At 44.4% G+C, this 24976-nt stretch overlaps 1 protein-coding gene across 4 annotated transcripts in view; it reads right to left on the reverse strand.

The window, feature by feature from the left end:
- Window positions 1-24976, reverse strand: part of LOC102454764 (cohesin subunit SA-2-like) — a 105940-nt gene that overhangs the window by 29319 nt on the left and 51645 nt on the right. For all 4 annotated transcript variants that reach the window (XM_089775361.1, XM_075916026.2, XM_089775360.1 and 1 more), the window contains 9 exons: window positions 21214-21321; window positions 13857-13968; window positions 13065-13176; window positions 11605-11708; window positions 11011-11103; window positions 10837-10926; window positions 8306-8509; window positions 6347-6423; window positions 3348-3435 (listed from right to left, as the gene is read on the reverse strand). In XM_089775361.1, the coding sequence (XP_089631487.1) occupies window positions 3348-3435; window positions 6347-6423; window positions 8306-8509; window positions 10837-10926; window positions 11011-11103; window positions 11605-11708; window positions 13065-13176; window positions 13857-13968; window positions 21214-21321 (988 nt within the window). The remainder of the gene's footprint in view (window positions 1-3347; window positions 3436-6346; window positions 6424-8305; window positions 8510-10836; window positions 10927-11010; window positions 11104-11604; window positions 11709-13064; window positions 13177-13856; window positions 13969-21213; window positions 21322-24976) is intronic.

Below are 24976 nucleotides of genomic sequence, written 5' to 3' on the forward strand. Positions count from 1 at the left end.
ATGGGTAGCAGGCTTCAAACTAAGAAAGTTCTTCTTCACAAAGCAAATAGTCAACCTGTGGAACTCCTTGCTGCAGGAGGCTGTGAAGGCTAGAACTGGAACAGAGTTTAAAGAGAAGTTAGATAAAGTCATGGAGGTTGGGTCCATGGAGTGCTATTAGCCAGGGGGTAGAAATGGTGTCCCTGGCCTCTGTTTGTGGAAGGCTGGAGATGGATGGCACGAGACAAATGGCTTGGTCATTGTTTCGGTCCTTCCCCTCCAGGGTCCCTAGGGTTGGCCGCTGTCGGCAGACAGGCTACTGAGCTAGATGGACCTTTGGTCTGACCCAGTACGGCCATTCTAAGCTCAGGGCTCAGGGTCAGGGGTCTCACTGGACCACCCTGATTTTCATGCAAACCTGCTCCTGGGTGGCCAGGCTGGCAGCTATCCTGCCCTAGACACTTTCCTGTGCCTAGTGCGGAGGTTGTGGATGAGGTCCACGATCTCCGCACTAGACCTGGTGGGCGCCCGCCTCTTGCGGACCCGGGCTGGCTCCCGGGAGCCACCAGCCTGGTCCCGGGAAGAGGCAGAGGGCTGGGTGGCAGCGGGTGGCTGGTTTGTGCCGTGCCAGGTGCAGGGTCTGCTGGCTGGGTGCTGGCAGGCTTGCACCTGGCACAGGAACCGTAGCCAGACCGTGCCCCTTTAAGGGCTCCGGGGCCGGGAGGGGGGCAGACGAGTTTCCCTGGTGGTACCCAGAGTGGCCACCAGGGAAAGCTGGGGAGGGCTAGCCTCCCACTAGTTCGAATTAAGTGGCTACACAGCCCTTAATTCGAACTACCTAATTCGAACTAGGCATTAGTCCTCGTGGAATGAGGTTTACCTAGTTCGAATTAAGCGCTCCGCTAGTTCGAATTAAGTTCGAACTAATGGTCTGCCTGTGTAGCGCCTATCAAAGTTAATTCGAACTAACGTCTGTTAGTTCGAATTAACTTTGTAGTGTAGACATACCCTGATTGAGTAAAGCATTTCAGTCTCATTGACTTCAATGCAGATGTAAGCACATGCTTAAGTACTTTGCTAACCTGGCATTAGGTATTCATGGCCATTGGAGGCTATCAGGCTGTAATGCTGAGCAGTAATTCTATCTCCAGCAATATTAATGCTGAACAGGCAACTTGAAGTTTATAGTTTAGACATTAGTTGATAAACAAATTGGCTTCACTATTTGTTTTGCAAGTAACAGATCTGAAATATTTTCATTTTGAGTTACATTCAATCCACAAGTGACAAGCAAATCCCTGAATTACTTGCACTTTGTTCATAACAACATTGCAGAATAGAGAAAGTGAGTTCCCTGTCTAAGAAAACAACTATTCCAGACTCCAACAACGACACCCCCAGCATAGCACTAGACAAACTTTGCATTGAATAAATTCATGTCTTAATACCACTGAGTACAACAAGAAGTCAACAGAGATTAACTTGGCTCTCTATGTCTCAGTCTCCCAAACTGTGGAATGGGAATAACAACATTCATCTCCCTGACAGATAATGTAGAACTGTCACTGGAGACTGGGATCCCATGGGTCCCCCAGGACTCACTGCCATAACAGCGGAGCAGGTAAATGTATTTCATTGAGGGTGGGCTTGGGTTGAGGAAAAAACCCAGACTGCAGTAATTTGTGTGTGGGGGGAAATGAATCACTTGTCAGTTTGCCAAACAGAATTTCAGTAATGTAAAGCAAGGGTTTAAAAAAAAATAAGAGTTTTAATAATTAAATGTAAGCAAAGGATAGAAAGAGATCTGATATCCATTATATAAGGAAATAAAGGATTTTTACATAGTCTAAGCAAGATTATGTTATTCTTTTACTCTTAAAAAGTGTGTCTAAATTGCATTTATATATATAAAATGTACTAAAAATACTTACCTAGCATTGCTCAGATCTTTAACTCAATTAATATTTGGGGTTTTTTGCAAAATAAAATGAAAAGGTACATGTTTAATTTAAATCATTGAGGTCAGGGTGGAGCTGGGGAGGAGGGGTCCAGTATACAGGCTGCACCGGGGAGAGAGGACTACCCCAGGCCTCTGTCACCGCAGCAGCTTGGGTGCAGATGAGAAGCGCCTGACCATGCCGCTGCAGCTCCAATGGGCACAGCCAGGCAAGGGCAGGTTCAGGTTCGCCTGCCCCCTGCACTCCCCAGCCAGAGTGAAAAATGCAGCAAACTGTGCACTTTCCCCTTGCTCCCTGACAAAGGGAACAGCCAGCAATGTTCCTGTATTAATTGGGGGGGAGCTTCAGTCCTCCCTCCCCCCCTGCCCTCCCTAAATGTTGCCAGGAGAGGGTGAGAGGCTCAGGGCTGGAGCAGTCCCAGCTGGAGGAAGGGGCATGCCTCCACTTCCAGCTAACCCCTTTCACCTATGTGGTTAGTCTCTCTCTTTTCTGTTTCATTTTCTGAGAAGCAACCTCATTCCAGGCACATCCCATTTTCCTGGCACAACCAAACCCTTGCGCCTTGCTTTAAGTCAGGGGTGGCCAACCTGTGGCTCCAGAGCCACACATGGCTCTTCGGAAGTTAATATGCGGCTCCTTGCAAAGGTACCAAATCTGAGGCTGAAGCTACAGGTGCCAACTTTCCACTGGGCTGGGGGGTGCTCACTGTTCGACCCTCAGTTCTGCTCTAGGCGCTGTCCCCCTCCACCCTTTCCCCCTAGGATTCTGCCACTTTCCACCCTCTCCACTGAGCCTGTCACACCCATGCTTCCCCCCTCCAGTGTCTCCCACTGAGAAAGAGCAGATCACAGTGGGCAGGAGGAAAAGAAGAAGGAGGCGCTGACCGGTGGGGCTGCCAGTGGGCGGGATGTGCTGAGAGTGGTGGTGGGAAAATGATCAGGGCTGGTGACATAGAACTGTTGCTCTTTGGCAATGTGCATTGGTAAATTCTGGCTCCTTCTTAGGTTTAGGCTGGCAACCCCTGCTTTAAGTTATGATAAAAGGTGGTACTTTTGTGGTACTTGCTCTTACCATTTAGAAGGAGTTCTTGAACAGACAGACAGACACACAGACAAACTCTCTCAAATATATATTACGTTAACTGTCTTTTTTTCTTGTTGTTTAGGGCTATTAGTAGCATGGAACAATCACTCTCTTATGGGATTTGGGGGATCTAAAGCTTTTGAAGGTCAGCGAAGATAAAAATGCAAGAAACAATGCAGGAATGGGTGGGAATGGGTACTGCAGGGCAGGACAGAGGCGGGATTAAAAAATAGTCCCTGCAGGGCTTTAGTGTAAGGTTTAGTTTACATTTGTAAAGTATTTTGAATAGGATAAATGCTTTATTAGTGCTAAGTATTGTCAATTTACCTGAACAGGTAAACTCCCATGCTTCATCTCAAAAACCAGCAGCTTTGAAATCTTCCCATAGAGATTCCATCTGGTGAGATCGTGAGCACTGCCAGTCAAAAAGGAAAATAAATAGCATGCTAAGGTCATCGAAAAGAGAAAAGCTACTGTTTGTAACAGTCCTATCCCTCCCCACCTGCTCCTAACAGCTATCAAAGAGATTACATTTTTATTTGGAGAAAAGGCTGATGACATTCATAGTAAAATCTAAATTTATAAAGAGAAGAAAGAAAAATCTCACTACATGTATAATAAGTACACGCAGTCCCCGGGTTACATGGATCCGATTTACATCGGATCCCTACTTACAAACGGGGTGAGGCAACCCCGCACTAGCTGCTTCCCCCCAGCAGACCAGGGAGACGCGAAGCTAGCGCCCCCCCCCCCCCCAGCAGACCAGGGAGACGCGGAGCGGCTTTTCTCAGCAGACACCTCAGCTTGAGAATAAAGGACTGAGGGAAGTGAGGTGTGGGAGAATAAAACTGAGCTCTGGAGAAATGTTTGGCTAGAGTTTCCCCTACAATATGTACCAGTTCTGACTTACATACAAATTCAACTTAAGAACAAACCTACAGTCCCTATCTTGTACGTAACCCGGGGACTGCCTGTAAATGTATTCTCTTTGTGTCAGCATCTAATGGATACAGATGACTAATTGACAAAAACCTCAAAAAAATTTAACCAATTTTGCACATGCTGTATCCTTATGTTCCCTATGAGCTATATAATAATTTCGAAATAAAACAGCCTCCATCTATGCAAACTGTACGTAGGCACGTGAAGCACAAGGATCTCCTTCCAGTTTGATGACAAACGTTAAAACTGATCATAGTTTTTGCCCTTTACAATGAATCTGCTAAAAAGAGATGCTTGAAATCTTCTAGTACAAAGAAGCTCTCATTATAGACAGAAAAAGGAAAATACAGATAAAAGTACAGCCTAATACAGGGCATTCCCACGATACGCTGCCCTGGCATACGTTAGTTCCTCACTAGTGTCATTGATGCTTGTAGGAACTGTTGTGTTATAAATCCTTCTATTCCCCACTGTTACGTTGCGGGGGGGGGGGGGGGGGGAGAGAGAGAGAGACCAATTCACACAAACAGAAGTCAGCCATAGGGAAAAAATTCCCCACTTTACATTGTTTCGCTATATGTCCACATTTTTTGGAACGTATCTTGGACAATTAGCAGGGATGCCCTGTATCAATTATAGCCTTTAGCCTATTGTTTCCAAAGTTATCACACAGACTTGTTCCTGCTACAAATATACCGCTTGCCATGAACCAAAGGAATAGGAATATGCAGAAGTAAACTGAACTGCTCCACTTTTTCCACACAAACCAGAAATGCTCTCTCCAAACACACATCCAGTAGAACCACAAAGTTCATGAAATGACCAGTCAACCATACACCTCATTTGGAACTGGAAGTAAACAATCAGGAAGCAGCAGACCAAAAAAAACTTCCCCGCAAATACAGTACAGAACTGTGTTAAACATAAACTACTAAAAACGTTTAAGGGAAAGCAGAATTCTTTTTCTGCATAGTAGTTTCAAAGCTGCATTATGGTAAATCAAAGTTCAATTATAAACTTTTGAAAGAACCACCATCACATTCTATTGAGAGTTACAAAGTTTTCATAGTTACAAATAATCTCCTTTCCCAAGGTGTTTGTAACGCTGACATTCTACTGTACTTTCCAAAAGAGATCTCAGGCTTCATGCCTTAAACAGCATTAGGCCATGCCTACAGTTTCTCACCGGAAAAAAATCCCCGTGAACACAGCAAATTACAGACTCGTAAAGCGCCAGTGTAAATGGGCTCCGAGTGCTGGAAGCCCCAAGTTGCTCTCCTTGTTTAGATGGTTTCAGTAGACCACTAGGAGAGTTCTTTCCCAGCGCTGGTGCTGTGGCCATACCTTCATTTTAAAGTGCTGCCAAAGCAGCACGTCAACGTTTTAAGTGTAGACTCAGCCCTAGAGCATGGGTTACCAAACGGGAGGGGGGGGGGTGAAGAAATTCCAGAGGGTCGCAAGGCGACCCAGCCCTCCCCCCTACAATCAACTCTGCCCCCCCCCCCTAAGTTTTGCTGCTATTTTTGTTTTCCGGTCAGGTGGGTTTTTTTGGTTGTTTTTTTTTTGGCTCAACAAGTTTTGCTGCTTCGTGAGGGTTTCTCAAAAATCAAAAAGGGGGCATGATGCCAAAAAGTTCGGGAACCACTACCCTACAGGTTTTTTTTTGGAGCAACAGGGAATCTCAGCAATGCATGATAATGGGAAAGTTACTCCTAGGTGATGGCCCATTTCTGACACACTCAGTATCTTACTTGGTAAGGATTCTCAAGTAAGTCATTGGTAAGATCCTACTCAAGGTGAGCAAGAGTTGCAGAACTGGGCCAGTAGAGAACAAGCAAGAGCATTCTGCACTACATGAGAGAAGGGCTTCAGAGATTTGCTCTTTGAGAGACGGAGACCAGACAAATTAGAGTTAATATACTGTGCCTGCTGTCAGTCATAGTTCTCTTACTGCCTTCCTTATATGCTGATTGCCAGATTGGACGCAGTGGTGGTTCATATGGTATCCAGATAGGAGGGAGGATATGGAAACAGCTCCAACTAAAGGGTCTACATGCAGATAGTGATATTCTGATCCTGTAAGCAGTCCTGGTCAAATTGACTTCATCACTTCCACTCAAGCCCTACCAGTAAGTTCATCAAGAATTCTCTGTACAGAGATTCTGCCAACATTTAGGAGAGTCTAGAAACTAACAGGAAAAAGCACTTGTGATAAAAATGAATTCCACCTGAACGTTCTATGCACAAACATCACACCTACTGACTATTTTTTTTCCTTTTATGCAAGCTTGATTTGACAGCCACCCAACAGCAATTCCTGTTTTATAGAAGCATGCTAGCAGTATAGGAAAAGAAGGCAATAATCATGTAAACAAATGGCTCACTTATGAAAAGCTGTTATTCTTCTCAAAGTGGAATATATTTGGCAAATTCCTTCTTCGTCTGTGCAAAGACCTTCTCCCTAAATCACACAAGTTAGGAAAGAGGAAAGAATAAACAGAGGTGTTATGGGGCAGCCGTTAGCTCCTCTACTAGCCATAGGTTCAATTATATTCCCCAGGCCCTTCCCTAAGATAAAGAATAATGTACCTGGGTTGGAAAGAGGTTATATGTAGAGCCCTGCACAGATACAAAACTTATATCTGCATCCGCAATCTGTAGCCGCAAAAATGAGTGCGGATATCCGCATTCACATCCACAAACATGGATACCCACAGATATAAAGCAGATTCACGTCCATGGATGCAGAATACCCACTAATTTGCAGGGTTCTAGATACAAAATCTGTATCTGCAAAAATGAGTCGTGGATATCCACACCCACATCTGCAGATGTAGATACCTGTAGATATAAAGTGGATATCTGCAGAATTGCAGGGCTCTAGTTATATGCCTAGGAAATGCCATGCTGCTACCCTCACATTATAACATCCTCATAACTAAACATCCCACGGCTGCCTCTCTGCACTTCCGTGTCCTGGTAATAAAAACCACAAAGAAGTCTAATGCAGACATTCTCACATTGTGGTGTGTGCCTACTGTTGATCCACCAAGCACCTGCTAGAGGCCTGCAGAGACCTGGCTACTCACATGGTGCTGGCTCTCCTTGTTTTCAGCTGCCAAGTCACACAGAGAGCTAAAAATACATTAAATACTTTCCGAGTATTATTTTCCCATATATACAATTGCTGTAGTTTCCACAAGGATACAACAGCATCATAAACAGCAAAGGAGATTCTCCTGCCAATCAAGGGTGAGAAGACAGGAGTTCCATGTGACAACCTCTTTACTGTGTTACACATTACCCAAGTAAAAATAGTCTTGCAGCACCTTAGAGACTAACAAATCATGTAGATCGTATCATGAGCTTTCATGACCACAACCCACTTCTTCAGGTGAATGAATCGTGCCCACAAAAGCTCATGATAGCATCTACATTTTTTGTTAGTCTTGCAGTACCTTAGAGACTATTTGTTATTTTTTAAGTTTTTTCAGTTACAGACTAACATGGCTACCACTCTGAAACATTACACAAGTGTTTAAGTACCCTTGCTGGCCTCTTATAACCTTATTTCTAATTTTAAAAAAATACACATTAGAATAGATGTCTATTTAAACTACTAAAATAAATCCAAAATGATTTTTTTTGCCTGACACATTAACAGTATTCCAGCACCCAATAAAAATCAACTTGTTTGAACTTCCATGCTGTGGCATGACACCTGTTAGCGATGGCATAGTTCATCAGCTACATGGTCCTGTTGTCAAAACCAGCCAGAAAGCTATTCATATCTCCACCTGCTGTTCCTGCTTTTGAGAATTAATGAAAACCCTGGAGAGAAATCAGCAGACTTCCTTCCAGAAAGCAAAAGCTATTTTCAAGACACAAAAGTTACTTTAATGTAATAGTACCTACAGAATTATCTTAACTGCCCCCGCCCCAAACAGCAACAAAATTATAAAGGGCTTTTTGATGTACCTAACAGATCCATCAAGCATGTCTCATTAGAGTTTATATGGGCATTTTCCAATAGTAATATTAACCCTCTGTCGTTCAGGTATAGCATATCTGTTGGTGCTCTGGCCATAAGAATCCACATATTAGTGCATGCCCAGAAATCCGATTCTCTAGTGCCAGAGACTACACCATCCCTTCGCTTTCCCTTCTTCCTTCCAGAACATAATTTTCTCTCCTTTAAAATGTAAGCTGACTGCCCCTGTAAGCTTTGTGCTCTTTGGAGCAAAGAAAAAACAGCTGATTACCATACTGTACATCTCTCCTTTGTATTTATTTCATTTTAATTCTGATATGTTTCACATATTTCTACTTCCAGTCACACGCACCTCATGCCAAGATTCATCCAGCAGCTCATTAAATTTATCCACCAAGTCATCTATCAGCTGAGTTCTGGCAAGATCTGCCCTCCTGTGGATGGCCAGTTCTTCATTGCAGAGGATATAGTATGTCCTGGAGCAAGCCTCGAGGACATCCGCATCAGAGTGTTCGGCTACAATACCTTTCACCACTTGCAGCAAAACATCCAAGTGCTGCAAGTGATCATGATGATACAGTCAAATCAATATTATGCCTATTTTACATTTATACTTTTTTACTTTTATACAACCAAAAATTAAATAAATGCCAGTTTGGGGAGGACAGGCAGGGTTCATGGGACAAGATTTTGTTTGTTGCCTTTTATGCTGTCACTTAAGAACAGCAATACTAGGTCAGACCAATGGTCCACCTAGCTCAGCATCCTGTCTTCTCATAATGGCCAGGGACTGCTGCTTCAGAGGGAATAAACAGAGCAAGTATCTAACATCTATTCCCTATCATCCAGTCCCAACTTCTGGTAGTCAGAGGTATAGGGACACCCAGCACCCATCTCTGACCATCTCATCTAATAGTCATTGATGAACCCATCTTGCATGAATGTATCAATTCTGTTCTGAATCCAGTAATACTTTCAGCCATTACAATATTTCTTGGCAGCAAGTTCTACACGTTGACTGCACATTGTGTGATGAAGTACTTTCTTTTGTTTGTTTTACACTTGCTACATTAATTTAATCAAGTGATTCCCAGTTCTTATGTTATGTGAAGGTGTAGATAACATTTTCTCTACACCAGTCAAGATTTAATGATCTTCCCACATTGTATATTTTCTAAGCTAAACAGTCCCATCTTTTTTAAATCTCTCCTCATCTTGAAGCTGTTTCATAGCCCTGATCATTTTTTGTTGCTCTCCTCTATACTTTTTCCAATTCTAATATATCTGTTTTGAGATGGAATGACCAGAACTGCATACACTATTAAAGGTGTATGAGTACCATGAATCTACATAGTGGCATTATGATATTTTCCATTAGCTTTGTTAACCACTGCTGCATGCTGAGCTGACGTTTTCAGTAGGAATGTTGCTACACTTAAAAGGCGAAAGCACTGCGATGCCTCCTCCCCGTGGCATTTCAAAGTGGCAGCTGAGTCCCCAGCTAACTCCGGGCTCCATGTGGTGCTGCCACTTTGAAATGCCGCGGAGAGCCCAGAGTCAGGCTCCACGCGGCGTTTCAAAGCGGGAGTGCTGCATGGAGCCAAGGGTCAGCAGGGGAATCCCCAGCTGGCCCTGAGCTGCACGCGGCATTTCAAAGCGGCAGCGACACATGGAGCCTGGGGTCTGGCCTCAGGCTGCACGTGGCGCTGTGGCTTTGAAGCACATCTCTCTTCTCCCCCTTTCCCCTTGCTACCTCTTTCTGATAGAGGCAGCAATGGGGGGGGGGGGGGAGAGTGACTAGTCGACTGGCCTGTCAACTATCCGATAAGCTTATTGGATAGTCGACTAGTCGTTCACAAGCCTAGTTTTCAAAGAACTATCTATAATGACTCCAACATCCACTTTCTTGAGTGGGAATAGCTAATTTAGACACCCATCATTTTATATGCATAGTTGTACACCTTAACATCTTCCTAAAAACTTAATTACATATTTCAGCCCCAAGTCTAGCAACACAACTGACTCTAAATAATGCTAATAAAAGAAGAGACATAGGGGAAAGAGGGCAGAGAAGAAAGTGCCCTCTAGATACAAGGCTGCCTAACCAAGATGATGCATGTTTTAGAGCTCCCATCATTCTGTGATGGACTTATTTCTATACGTGGGTCACTGATAGTATTGCTTGTTACACAAACAAAAACAGGTAACAGCATCTTTCTGCCATATTGCTACTGCTTTAGCTTCCCCTAAGTGTGTGTGTGTGTGTGTGTGTGCATGCGTGCGCGCAGCAAGTATCCAATTTTTCCCTTGCCTTGTTATGGATATTTACAGGGGATTAATTTGAGCAATCCACTCCACTTACATACGGGCTTTGCTATTTCACGGATCTCATCCTTCCATTCCTGAATTCCCCTCCTCCACATAGAGAAATACTATCCCCATTCTTCTCTTTGCAGTTACTATCCTCCCTCAGCAGCTGATAAGGGAGACAGTTTCCAAAGAGAATGCAACCTCATTCTGCAGTTAGCTGCTGGGAGACACCAACTTGGATACATGTTGTAACTCCCCCTCTTCTCTGTCCAACAAAAGGCCAAGTACTAAGAAGCATTAGTTTATTCCCAAAGCTGGGCCTCCTCCACAAAGCCATAAATCATTATCCACTGGGGCTTTAGGCCAACCTTGCCTTGGTATAGCTATACAGGCAAATGTTAAAGCATTTCTCTGGTGGCTTCAGTTCAAATAGGAAGCATTTCAACAGGGTATAAAGTAATGCTTCATGTCCCAACAGTCTCCTGGCTGTAACAATGTCTCTCTGAGCCCTATAAATGGTCTCATAAACTTGCTCCGCTTCACACACACCCAATTGCCCCAGTTCCTATTCACCTTCTCCAGACGTCCAGTACTGTAAACATCTAAATCATAATACTGGGGAATCTGCAGGAGGGTCGCCACTTTTTCAGCATCTGCTGAATACTGCAGAGGAAAACAGGATATGAGTGTGCTGCAGGAATTTTAATGAAATATTTAACATGCGTTCATGGAACAGCTGCTAGTTACCTTTGCCAAGAGCTGAGGAAGCACCACAATAAAGTGCTCAGTAATTTTGGTACAATCTTCCAATTGTATTTTCTTCTCTTTTGCTGACAGGATCTACAGACAAAGCATTCAGTTTCAATTATAAAATACTCTTGGAGTTGATTAGAACCTTACCCTTACCCAAAGGTTAACTTTACACATCAATATAATTTTAACACATCACCAGGCTGAGTCAAATATCTCCCCATGGGATTTCAGAGAGAGAGAGACAAGAGACAGAGAGAGACAGAGAGACAGAGACCCTTTATTAAAAAAAACACTTGAGTTACAGTTGAACAACCAGACTGCTGCTTGGATGCTGTTTGAACTACATCTACTAATGGATAAAATGGCTTCCACTAAGCTGAGCTTTCTCTAATAGCTCATCTCATTCAAAATCCATTGATAGTAAGATGTTTTCTCTAAAGGTCAAAAGGCATTGTACTTGTCTTGTAAACACAATGCTGTTCTCTTTCTGCCAATGTAGCCGTGGCTGGAAAGTGTTGTGGGCAGACCACATAAGGAGGACAAATGTGAGTGCAGCACAATAAATATATTAGAACAAAATCCACTGACCTTCTTGGCAGCTCCTCTGCCCACAGGAGGGTGACCTTCAGCAGCTTCTCGGACAGTCACAAAGATGATTTCAATGAGGGCACTTTCCTGGGCATCACTCAATGCTGTAAGCAAACCATCATCCCCTCAGCATCTCACAAAAGTAAAGTGAAGATGCAGGGATAGGTAATGAGGAAAGTCCTACTCACTGCTCAAAACAACTTTTGGAGGAGAGAGATACTGCTAAAAACAGATGAAGAATGTAAATTGAAATTCTTTTCTATGTTATACATAGAAAAAATAATCAATTTTTAATTGCACCTTTGAGAGTTAGGCACCTAAAATATCTTTAAAAATCTGGACTTATGTGCTTTGATCCCATAGCAAAGCATTACTTCTACTTCTGCCACAATAAAGAGTGTTCAAGGCATTTTCTATACAAAACTAAACCCTCTCAAATATCAGATTTCTGAAAGTGACAAGAAATTCAACACAGCATTTTTCTTTAACGTGATGAACATCAGTTCCACACTACTGTGTTTCAATAAGATAGGCACATTTAGATTCTTTACTCACCCATGAAAACCTATATGCTCCTTGAAATGTAAAAGGTAGATTAAGATTTCTGAATACAAAGAAAACCTTCATGCAGTGAAGTCATTTTCCTTCCCACCTTACAGTGAACTTAGTGTGTGTAATTCATTACAACCACAGCTACAATACACACACTGTGACTCACTAAACTGTTTGGAAATTTAATTTTACTGAGCTCATTACCAGTGGACCCCCACTCTATTTGCTAAATAAAACAACATATTCAGTATCACAGAGCTGACGTTTCCCCAAAGAGAATGGGCCAAATTCAGATCTAATGCCAATAAAATTTCATCCTCTTCCATCAGGTCTGAGACTCATCATCTCCTGGGAACCCTTGAGCTCAATGTGACTCTAGAACCTCCTATTGCTTCTCAGGGCCCTATTTGCGGCTCTCCTGCAATCCAGGGATGTGACTGGCAATTTTCTCCTCCAGAAAGTACAGAGCCATTCACCAGAGTGCTCCCAGAGCTGCCTGATCCACAACTCACTCTTGAGGAGGAAACAGTGTAGAACAAAAGACACTGGCAGCCCCTTGAATCCTTTCTTAACCTTCTGAGTAGGAGAAAAAGAAGAACATTCTTCATCCTCTGCCTCCCAGCAGGCAGATGGGGAGGAAGAAAAAAAGAGACAGAAGGGAGGAGTCACCGAGGACATATTCAGGACATAATTGTTGGGTAGTTTCTCACAAGGATTCTGTAGGAAGACTGCATCAATATTTGAGGGCACTGAGTCATGGCAGGACACTGAGCCAAAACTGTTTTGTGGCTCTCTGCAACCAAGAGATGGCTCTTCATGTGACGCTGCTATAGTTTAAAGGTGAAGGACGTTTCCTCTAGTAAATACAAGAATAATCTGGGCAACATTACTGTCTTAACTCAGCTTACCTTCTCCTTCAGCAGCTTCCAATAAAAGAGTGGTCATGCAGTCCCAGTCCTTCAACAAACCGCCTGCCCAGTCCCACAGGCTGTCTACAAGGTACGTGATGTGTTTATGTAGCTAGAGAGTAAAACATAAACCCATGGAATCCATCATTTACTGAAATGTAAATATAGATTACTTCCCCCCCCACTATAAAACTGTGTGTGTGAATATATATGTATGTATGTATGTATGTATATTTTTCCCCCCCTCAATGTGTAAATTTTTTTACTAGATACAAATTAAATAATAAATCCTCTGTTTGCCATATGGAGAACAGCATAGGAGAAAAAGAATTACCTACAGGACAGAAGAAAGATTTCCTAAAAAGACTACTATCCCCCAAAGCTATCCTGAATATCACCTATTTGTTGGTAACAACTAAAATTCCCACTCCAGTTTAGGAACTTGAAATGAGTTACACTTTAGTTACTATCCCTGGCTGAGAAGTCCTTGATTTTTTCAGAAAGCCAGTTCAATATCACCTCTCTGCATTAACAAAGCTGTAAATCAGAGTGTTGGTACAACTGAACACACATATACAGTTTTACTTTACTTAAGATCATCCTAGAGTTGAGAAAGTATCAAGTCCTAAGATCAACAGTTCTCAGCATGAAACCAAAAGGAAGTGCTCCTCCCTTACTCTACTTCTCCCTCCTATTTCTAGCAGCCTCATAGTACCAACTCTCAAACAGCTGCATTGGATTTGAAAGCCTCCCCTCTTATCTTTTGTCTGTCTCCATCTACATTTTCCTTACCTCACTCTCCAAGAAAAACTTTATTAATTTCCTCATGGAGCTGGTATTAGCCCCAAACTTCCCTCTTCTTTTAGATGGTACTTCCTCTTCAGTTCCCGGATAACTAAGCAGCCTGCCAATCAAAAAAAAAAGAAAGAAATAAATCAGTCTATTTCTGCTGTGCACCTTTAGTTTACTCAGTGAAGACACACAAATTCTGTCAGGATTTCAGGCAACTTTATTTCTTTCTTGTAAAAATTTATTCATCCATTCAGTGAGGCGCTAGATAATTTTTTAGTTCAAAGTTCTCTCTGCGAAAGCAGGAACTACCTGCTGCAGCTGATACTGGGGACCACCAGTTGTCTGGGCAACATACATAGATTCCATGGCCATGAGTGCACCTAGCGTTAGGCATTTATTTATCCTGTAAAGGTGCCCACTATAATTTAGAGATCATCATAAAGAGAAATAGCCTTTTAATAAAAATCGTACTGCCCAGCAACCTTCATAATATGGTACAAGCCAGCCTCTTAGGACATGTCTACACTGCAATGTAAGCTCAGGAGTAGTGGGACTTGAGTCAGATGATCTGTGTTAAGAACTTGGGGCTTGAGCAGCCATGCCTATTCTTGACCCTACGTTACAATTTTTCTAGGCAGTGCTCAAACTTGGGGCTTTGGTGTCCACACAGGAGCATGCAGACCCAAATCAAACCAATCACATCACAGACCCCTTAGTGTCTTCCTAAATGTGGACACTGAGGCTGTGGTGCACTGTGGTGAACACCCCTCCACAAGAAGTAAGAGGAGGAGGAGTACTCAGACATGGAAGTCTGATGCCCCACAACACATTCAGAATAGTTTCTGAGGCCCCCTGTGTAGACTTCAGGCACTAGGCCACAAGCACGGACTCGTGGGATCATATCATCATACAGATCTGGGATGACCAGCAGTGGGTTGAGAACTTTTAAGAAAGGCACATTCCTGGAACTTTGTGAGAGCTTGTCCTGACCTTCCAGCATAAAAACACACATCAAAGAGCACCTATGCACATCCAGAAGCAGGTTGCTACCACTGTCTATAAGCTGGGACAATATTCCCAACACATGGTACTATCATAAACAGAGTTATTGTCCCCGCCATTACTCTGGGCATCCCCACTTTTACTTTCACTTATGAAACCAAACCTTGATTTCAGAGGCCCTGGCAAAAGATTACTTAATTACACTCTCCACAGCTGCAGAAGGGTTGTTGAATACGCTTTGGGCAGACTGAAATTCACTGGAGATGCCCACAGACTAGTCTGGATTGCAGTGCCAACAATGCTGTCTGCATCACTGTGGCTTGCTGTGCTCTTCACAAGCTCTGTAAAGCCAGATGTGAAACATTTCTCCCTGCAGGGACCTATGACAGCAAAGTGCTACTGAATCAGTGCCTCAGCTAGAACGTGCAGCTACCACAGTGAGAGGTAGATGCAACCAAGCACCAGAAGTCAATTTTTTGCTGAACTCTGTCCTCCACCTCCCTTAGCCACTGTTCTGGAAAATGCATAGTAAGTGCCTGCTGCTTCACTGAAACCCTGTCCTCAAGCTGCATGGCCAGTCTCAGCCTTTCCTTCTGCCTCTTGCTATGCGCCTCTTCCGCAATCTCAAGATCCTTTCTGGTAAATGGACCTGCTCATCAAACCATCTCAAGTACTTCAATCATAACTTAATCACGGAACCGTTTCTGCTTGGAGCGGTCCAAACTTACTGCACTGAGGTTGAGAAGTGGAGCTACAGCAGTCAGTAGAGGTCGAGGGGTCAAGCAAGAGGACAAGAAATGGAAGGTTGTTGTCTCAAATGTCTCAGTGGAGGACAGCAGAAATAAATCTTGTGGAATTACAAGGATATAAAATGATACATTTAAAAAATGAACTGCAATATGTTGTGAGGGGGGTGCTCTCAGCCCACAGAATCTCCCTAGATAGAGTTTGGTTAATCATAGTTACAGTGGCACAGAGACAACGATAAGTTAAAAATCGCAAGCTGTTTTTATTTTACCACAATTGCATAGCTACTTGGTTTGGGGATCAGGGAAAGGGTAGCTGGTGGCCATTCTATAAAAGCTTTTTCTATCATTACAGGCCTTTCACATTTTGGAGAATGTAACTTTTCTTGTGATGTTCTTGTAGCATCTCCTGGCAATAGGAGATGCTATTCCAATCTGCTGGAGGGAAACCTGCAGTGTATCCAGTCAAAGAATTCAATCACATAGTGACTGAACAGCACATTTATGTGTGGAGTGGGCTGGTCAGCTCCAGAGGCCTAGAAAACACTCTCTTCCCCACAATGTGATTGCCTATGTTGAGTTCCTGCTTCAGGACAAGTTTGCAGCTATCTGCAGCCGGGACTGGGTCGAAATCCATGAGAGAAGCAACAGGATACTGCCTGCATTAGTCTGCACTTGGCTGCATAAAAACACACAGAACTCCACAGGCATCCTCCTCTCTACCCCGACATATATTGTGACAAAATTCTAACCTCTGTCATAGTTGGGACAAACTATTTTGTCATCTGAAGAGTGCACAGACTGCCTCTAACTGAAATAGGCACAATGTTTGCTGTAGACAGCTCCGTAGACCACTGAACGATTACACAGCAGCAAACGGGAACCACTCAGAGGGACACTGCCCTGATATGTGTGGGTGTGTCTAGACTACAGGGTTTTGTCGACAAAACCATACCTGCGTCTACACTGCCGCTGAGTTCCGTCGACATAATGTCGACAGAACTCAGCGGTTTTGTCAACGGCTGTAAACCTCATTTTATGAGGAATAACGCCTTTTGTCGACAGAGTTCTGTCGACAGAAGGTGTTATTGCATCTACACTGTCATGTCAACAAAGCGACTTGCTTTGTCGACAGACCTGGATGTAGTCTAGACGTTCTTTGTCGACGTAGACGTACCCTGAATGGGCAAGGGAATGAAAAAAGACTGCCAAGTATCGAAGAATCATAAGCCTCGTCTACATGTACTGGGAGATCAGTGTGGTGGAGATTTAGCTAAAACAATGGCTGATCACGCTCCCATCAACTCCGGTACTCTCCTGGAAAGCTTCTCCCATTAATCCCTTGCAATGGGGGCACTGTGGTAATTCAAACTACGTTACGACAACTCCAGCTACACTATTCATGTAATTCAACATTACCCCCTAGTGTAGATCTGGAAGGGACCTCAAACGATCCTCTAGTCCTGTCCACTGTGCACATGGACAGAAATATTATCTACGCCATCCCTGACAGGTGTTTGTCTAACCTGCTCTTAAAAACCTCCAATGATAGAGATTCCACAGCCTCTCTAGGCCACTTATTTCAGTGCTTAACCATCTTCACTGTTAGAAAGTTGTTTTTTTAAATATCCAACCTAAGCCTCCCTTGATTCAATTTAAGCCCATTGCTTCTTGTGCTATCCTCAGAGGTTAAGAAGAATAGTTTTTCCTCCTTCCTCCTCTTAACAATCTTTCAGCTACTTGAAAGCTACCATGTTCCTTCTTAGTCTTCTTCTTTCCAAACTAAACAAACCCAGTTCTTTCAATATTCCCTAACAGATCATGTTTTCTAGACCTTTAATCATTTTTGTTGCTTTTCTCTGGACTTTCTCCAGTTTGTGCGCATCCTTCCAGAAATGTGGCCCCAATACTCCAGTTAGCGCAGAGTGAAAGAATTATTTATCTTGTCTTGTTTACAAAACTCCTGCTAATGCTTCCCAGAATGATGGGGTTGTGTTTTTTGTTTTGGGGGATTTTTTTTTGCAATAGTGTCACACTATTGACTCATATTTAGCATTTTGATCTGCTATGACCCCTAAATCCCTTTCTGAGGTACTCCTACCTAGACAGTCATTTTCTATTTTGTAATTGTACAACAGATTGTTCCTTCTTAAGTGGAGTACAGTAAACTTCCAATAATCCAGCACCTTTAGGACCCAGAGGGTGCCAGATTATCAAATATGCCAGACTATCAGAAGGGGGGGGTCTATAAAGGGTCTGGGGTGGGGTGGGACAGATGGGGGGGGGGCAGCGCTGCGGGACCAACCCGGCAGCATCCCAGCTGCTCTGTCCCAGGCATCCCCAAGTCAGCCGCTGCTGAAACTGACCAGCGGCTGTCTCTGGGAAGCCCGGGGCAGAGCAGCTCCAATTGTCCAGCAGCCTGGAACACATCCGGGTTCTAGGTGATGCCGGACTAGCAGGAGTGCCGGACCACTGGATGCCGGACAACTGGAGTTTTACTGTACTTTGCATTTGTCCTTACTGATGTATCAGCAAAATATTTACCACACCCCCTGCCTATGTTCCTCAAACCTGACACCCATGGTATGTCTAGACTACATGGCTCTGTCGATGGAGCCATGTAAACTAGTTTACCCGACATAGTCAATGAAGCGGGGATTTAAATAATCCCCGCTTCATTAAAATAAAAACGGCCACCACGCTGTGCTGACAATAAGCTGATCCAGCACAGTGCGGCAGTCTAGACGCGGATCAGTCGACAAGGGAAGCCTTTGTCAATCACTTCCTTACGCCTCATGAAATGCCTCATGAAATAGGCTTCCGTTGTCGACCGATCTGCGTCTAGACTGCCGCGCTGTGCCAGATCAGCTGATTGTCGGCACAGCGCAGAGGCCATTTTTATTTTAATGAAGCGGGGATTATTTAAATCCCCGCTTCATTGACTATGTTGAGTAAACTAGTTCACGTGGCTCAATCGACAGAGCCATGTAGTCTAGACATATCCCAAGTGGCCACGAGTGGCATGAGGGCAGTTTAGCATCAGCGTAGAGTTAAGTCTGTGATTTCTCTGCCAAACCTGCCAACAAAGCTATGAACTACTGTCATGTGTGATGGTGGTTTATGTGACGTAGAGCTCTGTGCACTGATAGCAGTACAGTAAACTTCCGATAATCCAGCACCTTTGGGACCCAGGGGTGCCGGATTATCAGATATGCCGGACTATCGGAAGGGCGGGCTATGAGGGGTCTGGGGTGGGAGGGATGCCACCCCAGATCCCTCATAGCCCCCCCTTCCGATAGTCCGGCTCTGCCCCAGGCATCCCTGATTCAGCCGCTGCTGAAACTGACCAGCAGCGGCTGAATCGGAGACGCCTGGAGCAGAGCAGATGGAGTGCTGCTGGGCTGGTCCGGTAGCGCTGACCCTTGGCGCAGCAGGACCAACCCGGCAGCACCCCAGCTGCTCTAGGGGATGCCTGGGGCAGAGCAGCTGGGGCGCTCCTGGGTTGGTCCTGCAGCGCCGCTCCTCGGCGTTGTGGGACCAACCCGGCAGCATCCCAGCTGCTCTGCCCCAGGTGTCCCCAAGTCAGATGCTGCTGATACTGATCAGCGGCTGACTCCAGGAAGCCCAAGGCAGAGCTGCTCTGCCCTGGGCTTCTTGGAGTTAGCCGCTGGTCAGTTTCAGCAGCGGCTGAATCAGGACGCCTGGGGTAGAGCAGCTGGGGGCTGCCGGGTGTGGTCCCACAGCGCCGAGGTGCGGCGCTACTGGACCAACCCAGCAGCACCCCAGCTGCTCTGCCCCAGGCATCCCCAAGTCAGCTGCTGCTGAAACTGACCAGCGGCTGACTCCAGGAAGTCAGCCGCTGGTCAGTTTCAGCAGCGGCTGAATCTGGGACACCTGGAGTGCTGCCCGGTTGGTCCCGCTGCCCCGAGGGGCAGAGCTAGGGGACCTACCCAGCAGCGCCCCAGCTGCTCTGCCTCCGGCTTCCCCGATTCAGCGGCTGGTCAGTTTTAGCAGCGGCTGAGTAGGGGAAGATGGGGGCAGAGCAGCTCCAATGGTCCGGCTGCTCGGAACACTTCCAGGTTCCTGATGGTGCCGGACCATCAGGAGTGCCGGACCATCAGATGCCGGACCATCAGAGTTTTACTGTACAATGATCAGCAGCTCATGTCACAGTGACCCAGTGATTTGCTTGGATTCCAAGGCTGTGTCCAGACTCAGGGGTTTTTTCGAAAAAAGTAGCCTTTTTTCGAAAAAACTTCACCTGCGACTAGACTGCAGCCGCGTTCTTTCGAAATTAAATCGAAAGAATGCGGCTTTTCTTTCGACGGTGGTAAACCTAATTCCACGAGGAAGAACGCCTTCTTTCGAAAGTGCTCTTTCGAAAGAAGGCGTTCTTGACAGCAAACAGGCTTTTTAGAAAGAGAGCATCCAGACTCACTGGGTGCTTTCTTTCAAAAAAGCGGCTTGCTTTTTCGAAATTCCGCGTGCAGTCTAGACGCTCTCTTTTGAAAGAGGCTCTTTCGAAAGTATCTTTCGAAAGAGCCTCTTTCGAAAGAGGCTTGCAGTCTAGACATAGCCCAATGGAATACTGATGAGTTGCTGATGTTACAGGTCCCAGGTTACAACAGAGAAACAGGAATAAAAAGTTTAGTAAGTAGCACCACCAATGGGTAAGAGCGACACTGTTTTGGTGATAAATCACTGATTAATAACATTAGTCCAGAAAGTTGGGGACCTACAAAAAAATCAGGGCAGAGCTAGGATATATGACGAGATACCTCAGAGAAGGGATTTTTCTTTTTATTTTGTGTTGGGTGTTGGGCCTGGAACCACAAATCCTAGGCCTTACATAATTTTGCTGGGTGGGTATGGACAGCAATGGAGGAATGGGGGAAGAGGTATGAATAATCATGGTCAACTTTTAATATTGCTTCTTCAAAGCCTTGCCAAAAGTATTTTCAACAATTTTTGCTAAAACAAAACACAGAATTTCATTAAGCTGTAGATACAAAATATTTATTAATTTCCTTTGTAGCATGGCAGTTCCATTCATTTCCCACATCCATTGTCATAAAGACCCATTTATAAAAGTTACTCCTGGGAAGTTAGATTTTATATTTCATTGATTTGACTGAAAATTGGGAGGATTTTTCATCTGTGGGCTCTCTCATTATTCAAAGCCTTTACAATGTATAAGACAACTTTCAGGGGGAGAAGAGGCCACCTTTGCAATTAATCATAAACAGCTACAAAAAACCCAACAGATGCCAGGTGATCAACTAGTTCATCAGAAGTAAAACAACAGGGAAAAAGTAGAAAGGAAGGCTGCACAGTCCTTGGCATGATATAATACCTGTGGACTAGTCAGTTGTTTTATACTTTATTATAGTTTTGTACATTTCTCGTGCTTGCTTAACATGCTGGGGCTGGAAAGTGAAGCAGTTAGCCCCAGATAACCGCACTCCACTTATTCAGCAGAAGAAAGCACATCTGGTATCCTCCAGAGACTAGTCACCAATTGAAAGATAAATGTTTAATGTTCCTCATAAACAAATCCATTTTCACTCTGAAACAATGAAAATATGCAAAAAATATCCAGGCAGAGATACCTTTTATAAAGGAATTCCCCGGCGGCTACTGCCAAAGGTCTGTGCATGGTATAAACAAACTGGAATAAGGTTTCACAGTCTTCAGATGATAACGCATCCTCGCAGTTCCTGTGCAAAGATAAAATATAAGTAATTATGCATATTTAACTAGAAAGGATTATATGTATGCTAATACTGGACATGATTCTCCACTGCCTTGTAGTTCATATTGTCAGTTTCTGCAAATTAAATCGTGATATGCTACATACTCAGAGCAATAGTATTTTTGTACTGACTGCAGAGATGTATCTACACAACATACAAGGCATGAAGAATTTGGCTCTCCGTGCGGCATAAACATTAACATAAAAGCATGGTTAAGGCTCTTTGGCCTTCAAGGCAAAAAAATTCAAAAATTAGTTATCAAAAAGGAAAGTCACTACAGAATATTTTTAATCTTGGATTGTTTCCCATATAAATTTATAATATAGATTAAATATCCTGTATTTTTCAAGAAAAAATTGTTTAAAGCTACTTAATCAAGAGGCCAATACTATATAACAATATACTTATACAGAAACCCATTTTAAAAATCATGGAGGAAACATGATCAATAGCAAACTGATTGGTATGCCAAAGACGGACTATTTACTGGAAAACCTAAAAAGTAACAGTTTTTTCAATAAGTATACAGCCATAGTAATGACATTTCTCATTTACACAGCCCTTTACACCTTCAATGCACCACATAAATAATAATCCATCCTCCAATATACACCCAGTGAGACCAGATGATATCCCGATTTTCCGAGGAAGGAAACTGAGGCAGCAAAGCTTGAGTGACTTGCCATAGACTACAGAGGGAGTGAAGATTAAAGCTCAGATTAGAATTTAGAAATTCTAGGCTCCTACTCCTGCATTAATGTCATTGGACAACACTGTCAACAGAACAAGAGCAATAAGACCCTTCTACTTCTGGGAGTTTATGGTAGGGGGAAGGTAAGCTAAATAAGTTGGGGCAGAGAGCACACTTGTAGTGGGGTTATTAATTTATTAAATAGCTTTGCTATCAGCCTCCAAGAGGCTACATCTTTTAATACAAAACTGTCTGGATAAAGGGGCTACTACAACATCTAACAAGACTCTCAATTTTGCAGCTGCTGAGATTGACATCCTAGTAACACATTGTTCTTCTTCTGTGTTGGCTACCAGCTCTTTTGCCATCAGCACTGCCTTTGCATTTAGCACCGTGACAAGTTACAAATTCAAAATAGAAAGCCTCTGGCACCCTCAAATCCTATTCCCTAGCAGGTAAATACTAGAAACAGATGCCTCTCACTAACCACTACTTAAACACTGGGTGAAGGTTTGTGGGAGATTATAACAAAACAAAAAAAAGACAAACAGCTCTTAAACTAATCTATAAACATTGGCTGTGGTTTAAAACAGTAAGAATTGGTTGGAAGCCCCAGGGTAGTTGAAAAGAGGGCATGCTCTCTGTTGGCTTTTCACTTCTGTGAGGCAACAAGGTCTTAACATTCATAAGTTGATCATTATGGTTTATTTCCCTGTGCACTACTTGTATATTTTTGCTGAAAAGTTCCCTGCTATTTTTAATGAAAGTTCTCTCTCCTGCTAGGTTGCCCTCAAGTAAACTTGGTTATAATGATCACCGGCATAGTAAACAGGTTTTTATAGTGAAAATGTTGATGATGTGCCAAGTAAATATTGACTAGAACGTGTTTAATAGAAATTATACACTAAATAAATGCATTGCCAAGTGGAAAAGTGGCATTTAGGGGGGTGGCAAATAATTATTCAGCCATCTTTAGGACTGCTGAAATAGTGAAAAATATATTTATGAAAAAGTTATTCAGTGGCATATTTGAAAAATTTAAAATGAACTACATACAAATATGATTCAAGCAGCTCCTGTGTGGTGTAGTTTTGTACAGCACATGAGCACCCAGCTATGTATTCTGTGGAACCAGGATTAAAATTTTAATAACAAAGGCTGATGTAGTTGAGTGACATTCACCTTCTCTTTACTTTTGCATCCTGTGGTGTCAATGGGACTGAACATACTAAACAGCACTTACAAACGCAACAGCTGCTCATCCAGCTTTGTATCAGAAAAAATATGGAGAACTGGGTGAAATAGGCTTATTCACTATTATAGCAACAAAGGCTAAGTCCTCTATAAACACGGACGTTAGTTCGAACTAACTTTCATAGGCGCTACACTAGCGCTCCGCTAGTTCGAACTTAATTCGAACTAGCGGAGCGCTTAGTTCGAACTAGGAAAACCTCATTTTACGAGGATTAAGCCTAGTTCGAACTAGCTAGTTCGAATTAAGGGGTGTGTAGCCCCTTAATTCGAACTAGTGGGAGGCTAGCCCTCCCCAGGTTTCCCTGGTGGCCACTCTGGCCAACACCAGGGAAACTCTATGCCCCCCTCCCGGCCCCGGACCCCTTAAAGGGGCCCGGGCTGGCTACGGTTCCTGTGCCAGGTGCAAGCCTGCCAGCACCCAGCCAGCAGACCCTGCACCTGGCACGAATCGAGCCAGCCACCCAATGCCCCCCAGCCCTCCCCCTCTTCCCGGGACCAGGCTGGTGGCTCCCGGGAGCTTGCCCGGGACCGCAAGAGGCGGGCACCCACCTGGGCTAGTGCGGACATCGTGGACCTCGTCCACGATCTCCGCACTAGGCACAGGAAAGTGGCTGTCTAGGGCAGGAGAGCTGCCAGCCTGGCCACCCAGGAGCAGGTGTGCATGAAAATCAAGGGGGTCCACTGAGACCCCCGACCCTGAGCCCTGAGCTTACAATGGCCGTCCTGGGTCAAACCAAAGGTCCATCTAGCCCAGTAGCCTGTCTGCCGACAGCGGCCAACCCTAGGGACCCTGGAGGGGATGGACCGAAGACAGTGACCAAGCCATTTGTCTCGTGCCATCCCTCTCCAGCATTCCACAAACCTTGGGCAGGGACACCACTCCTACCCCCTGGCTAATACCAATCCATGGACCCAACCTCCATCACTTGATCTCACGTCCCTTTAAACTCTGTTCTAGTTCTAGCCTTCACAGCCTCCTGCAGCAAGGAGTTCCACAGGCTGACTCTTTGCTTTGTGAAGAACAACTTTCTGTTACTAGTTTGAAGTCTGCTACCCATTCCTTTCATTTGGTGTCCTCTAGTCCTTCTTTATGGGAACTAATGAAGAACTTTTCTGTATGCACCCTCTCCACCCAATTTCTGCTTTTAGAGACCTCTATCCTGTCCCCCCTCCGTCTCCTCTTTTCTAAGCTGAAAAGTCCCAGTCTCTTTAGCCTCTCTTCATATGGAACCTGTTCCCAACCCCTGATCATTGTAGTTGCCCTCCCCTCTCCCAGCCTCTCTCTTCCCCTCTCCCACCTCCTTTTCCCAGTCTCCCCCAGTTTTGTTCAATAAAGACAGATTCCATTTTTGAACACAATTGTCCTTTATTTGGTACATCAAGAAAAGGGGCTAGGGAAGGGTAAGTGGAAGGAGGTGAGGGAGGAATGGGGTACGAGCCCCCGATGGGGAGGACTGGGCTGGCTCTGTGGGCTTCTGGGGGTGGAAGCTCTCCTGCAGCCCCCCAATTGCCCCCTCTCCCCAGATGGCAGCCTGCGGCAAGTGCAGCCGGGCTGATGGCCGAGTGCTGTGATGTGCCCAGTGTGGGCACTCCGGGCACTCCAAGCCAGGACTGGTTTGCAAGCGGGGCACCCCTGAGAACTGTCTGTCCGGGGTGGGGGTCGGGTCCCTTTAA

This window comes from Pelodiscus sinensis, chromosome 1 (assembly GCF_052426305.1).
Source record: "Pelodiscus sinensis isolate ZL-2025 chromosome 1, ASM5242630v1, whole genome shotgun sequence".
NCBI lineage: Eukaryota > Metazoa > Chordata > Testudines > Trionychidae > Pelodiscus > Pelodiscus sinensis.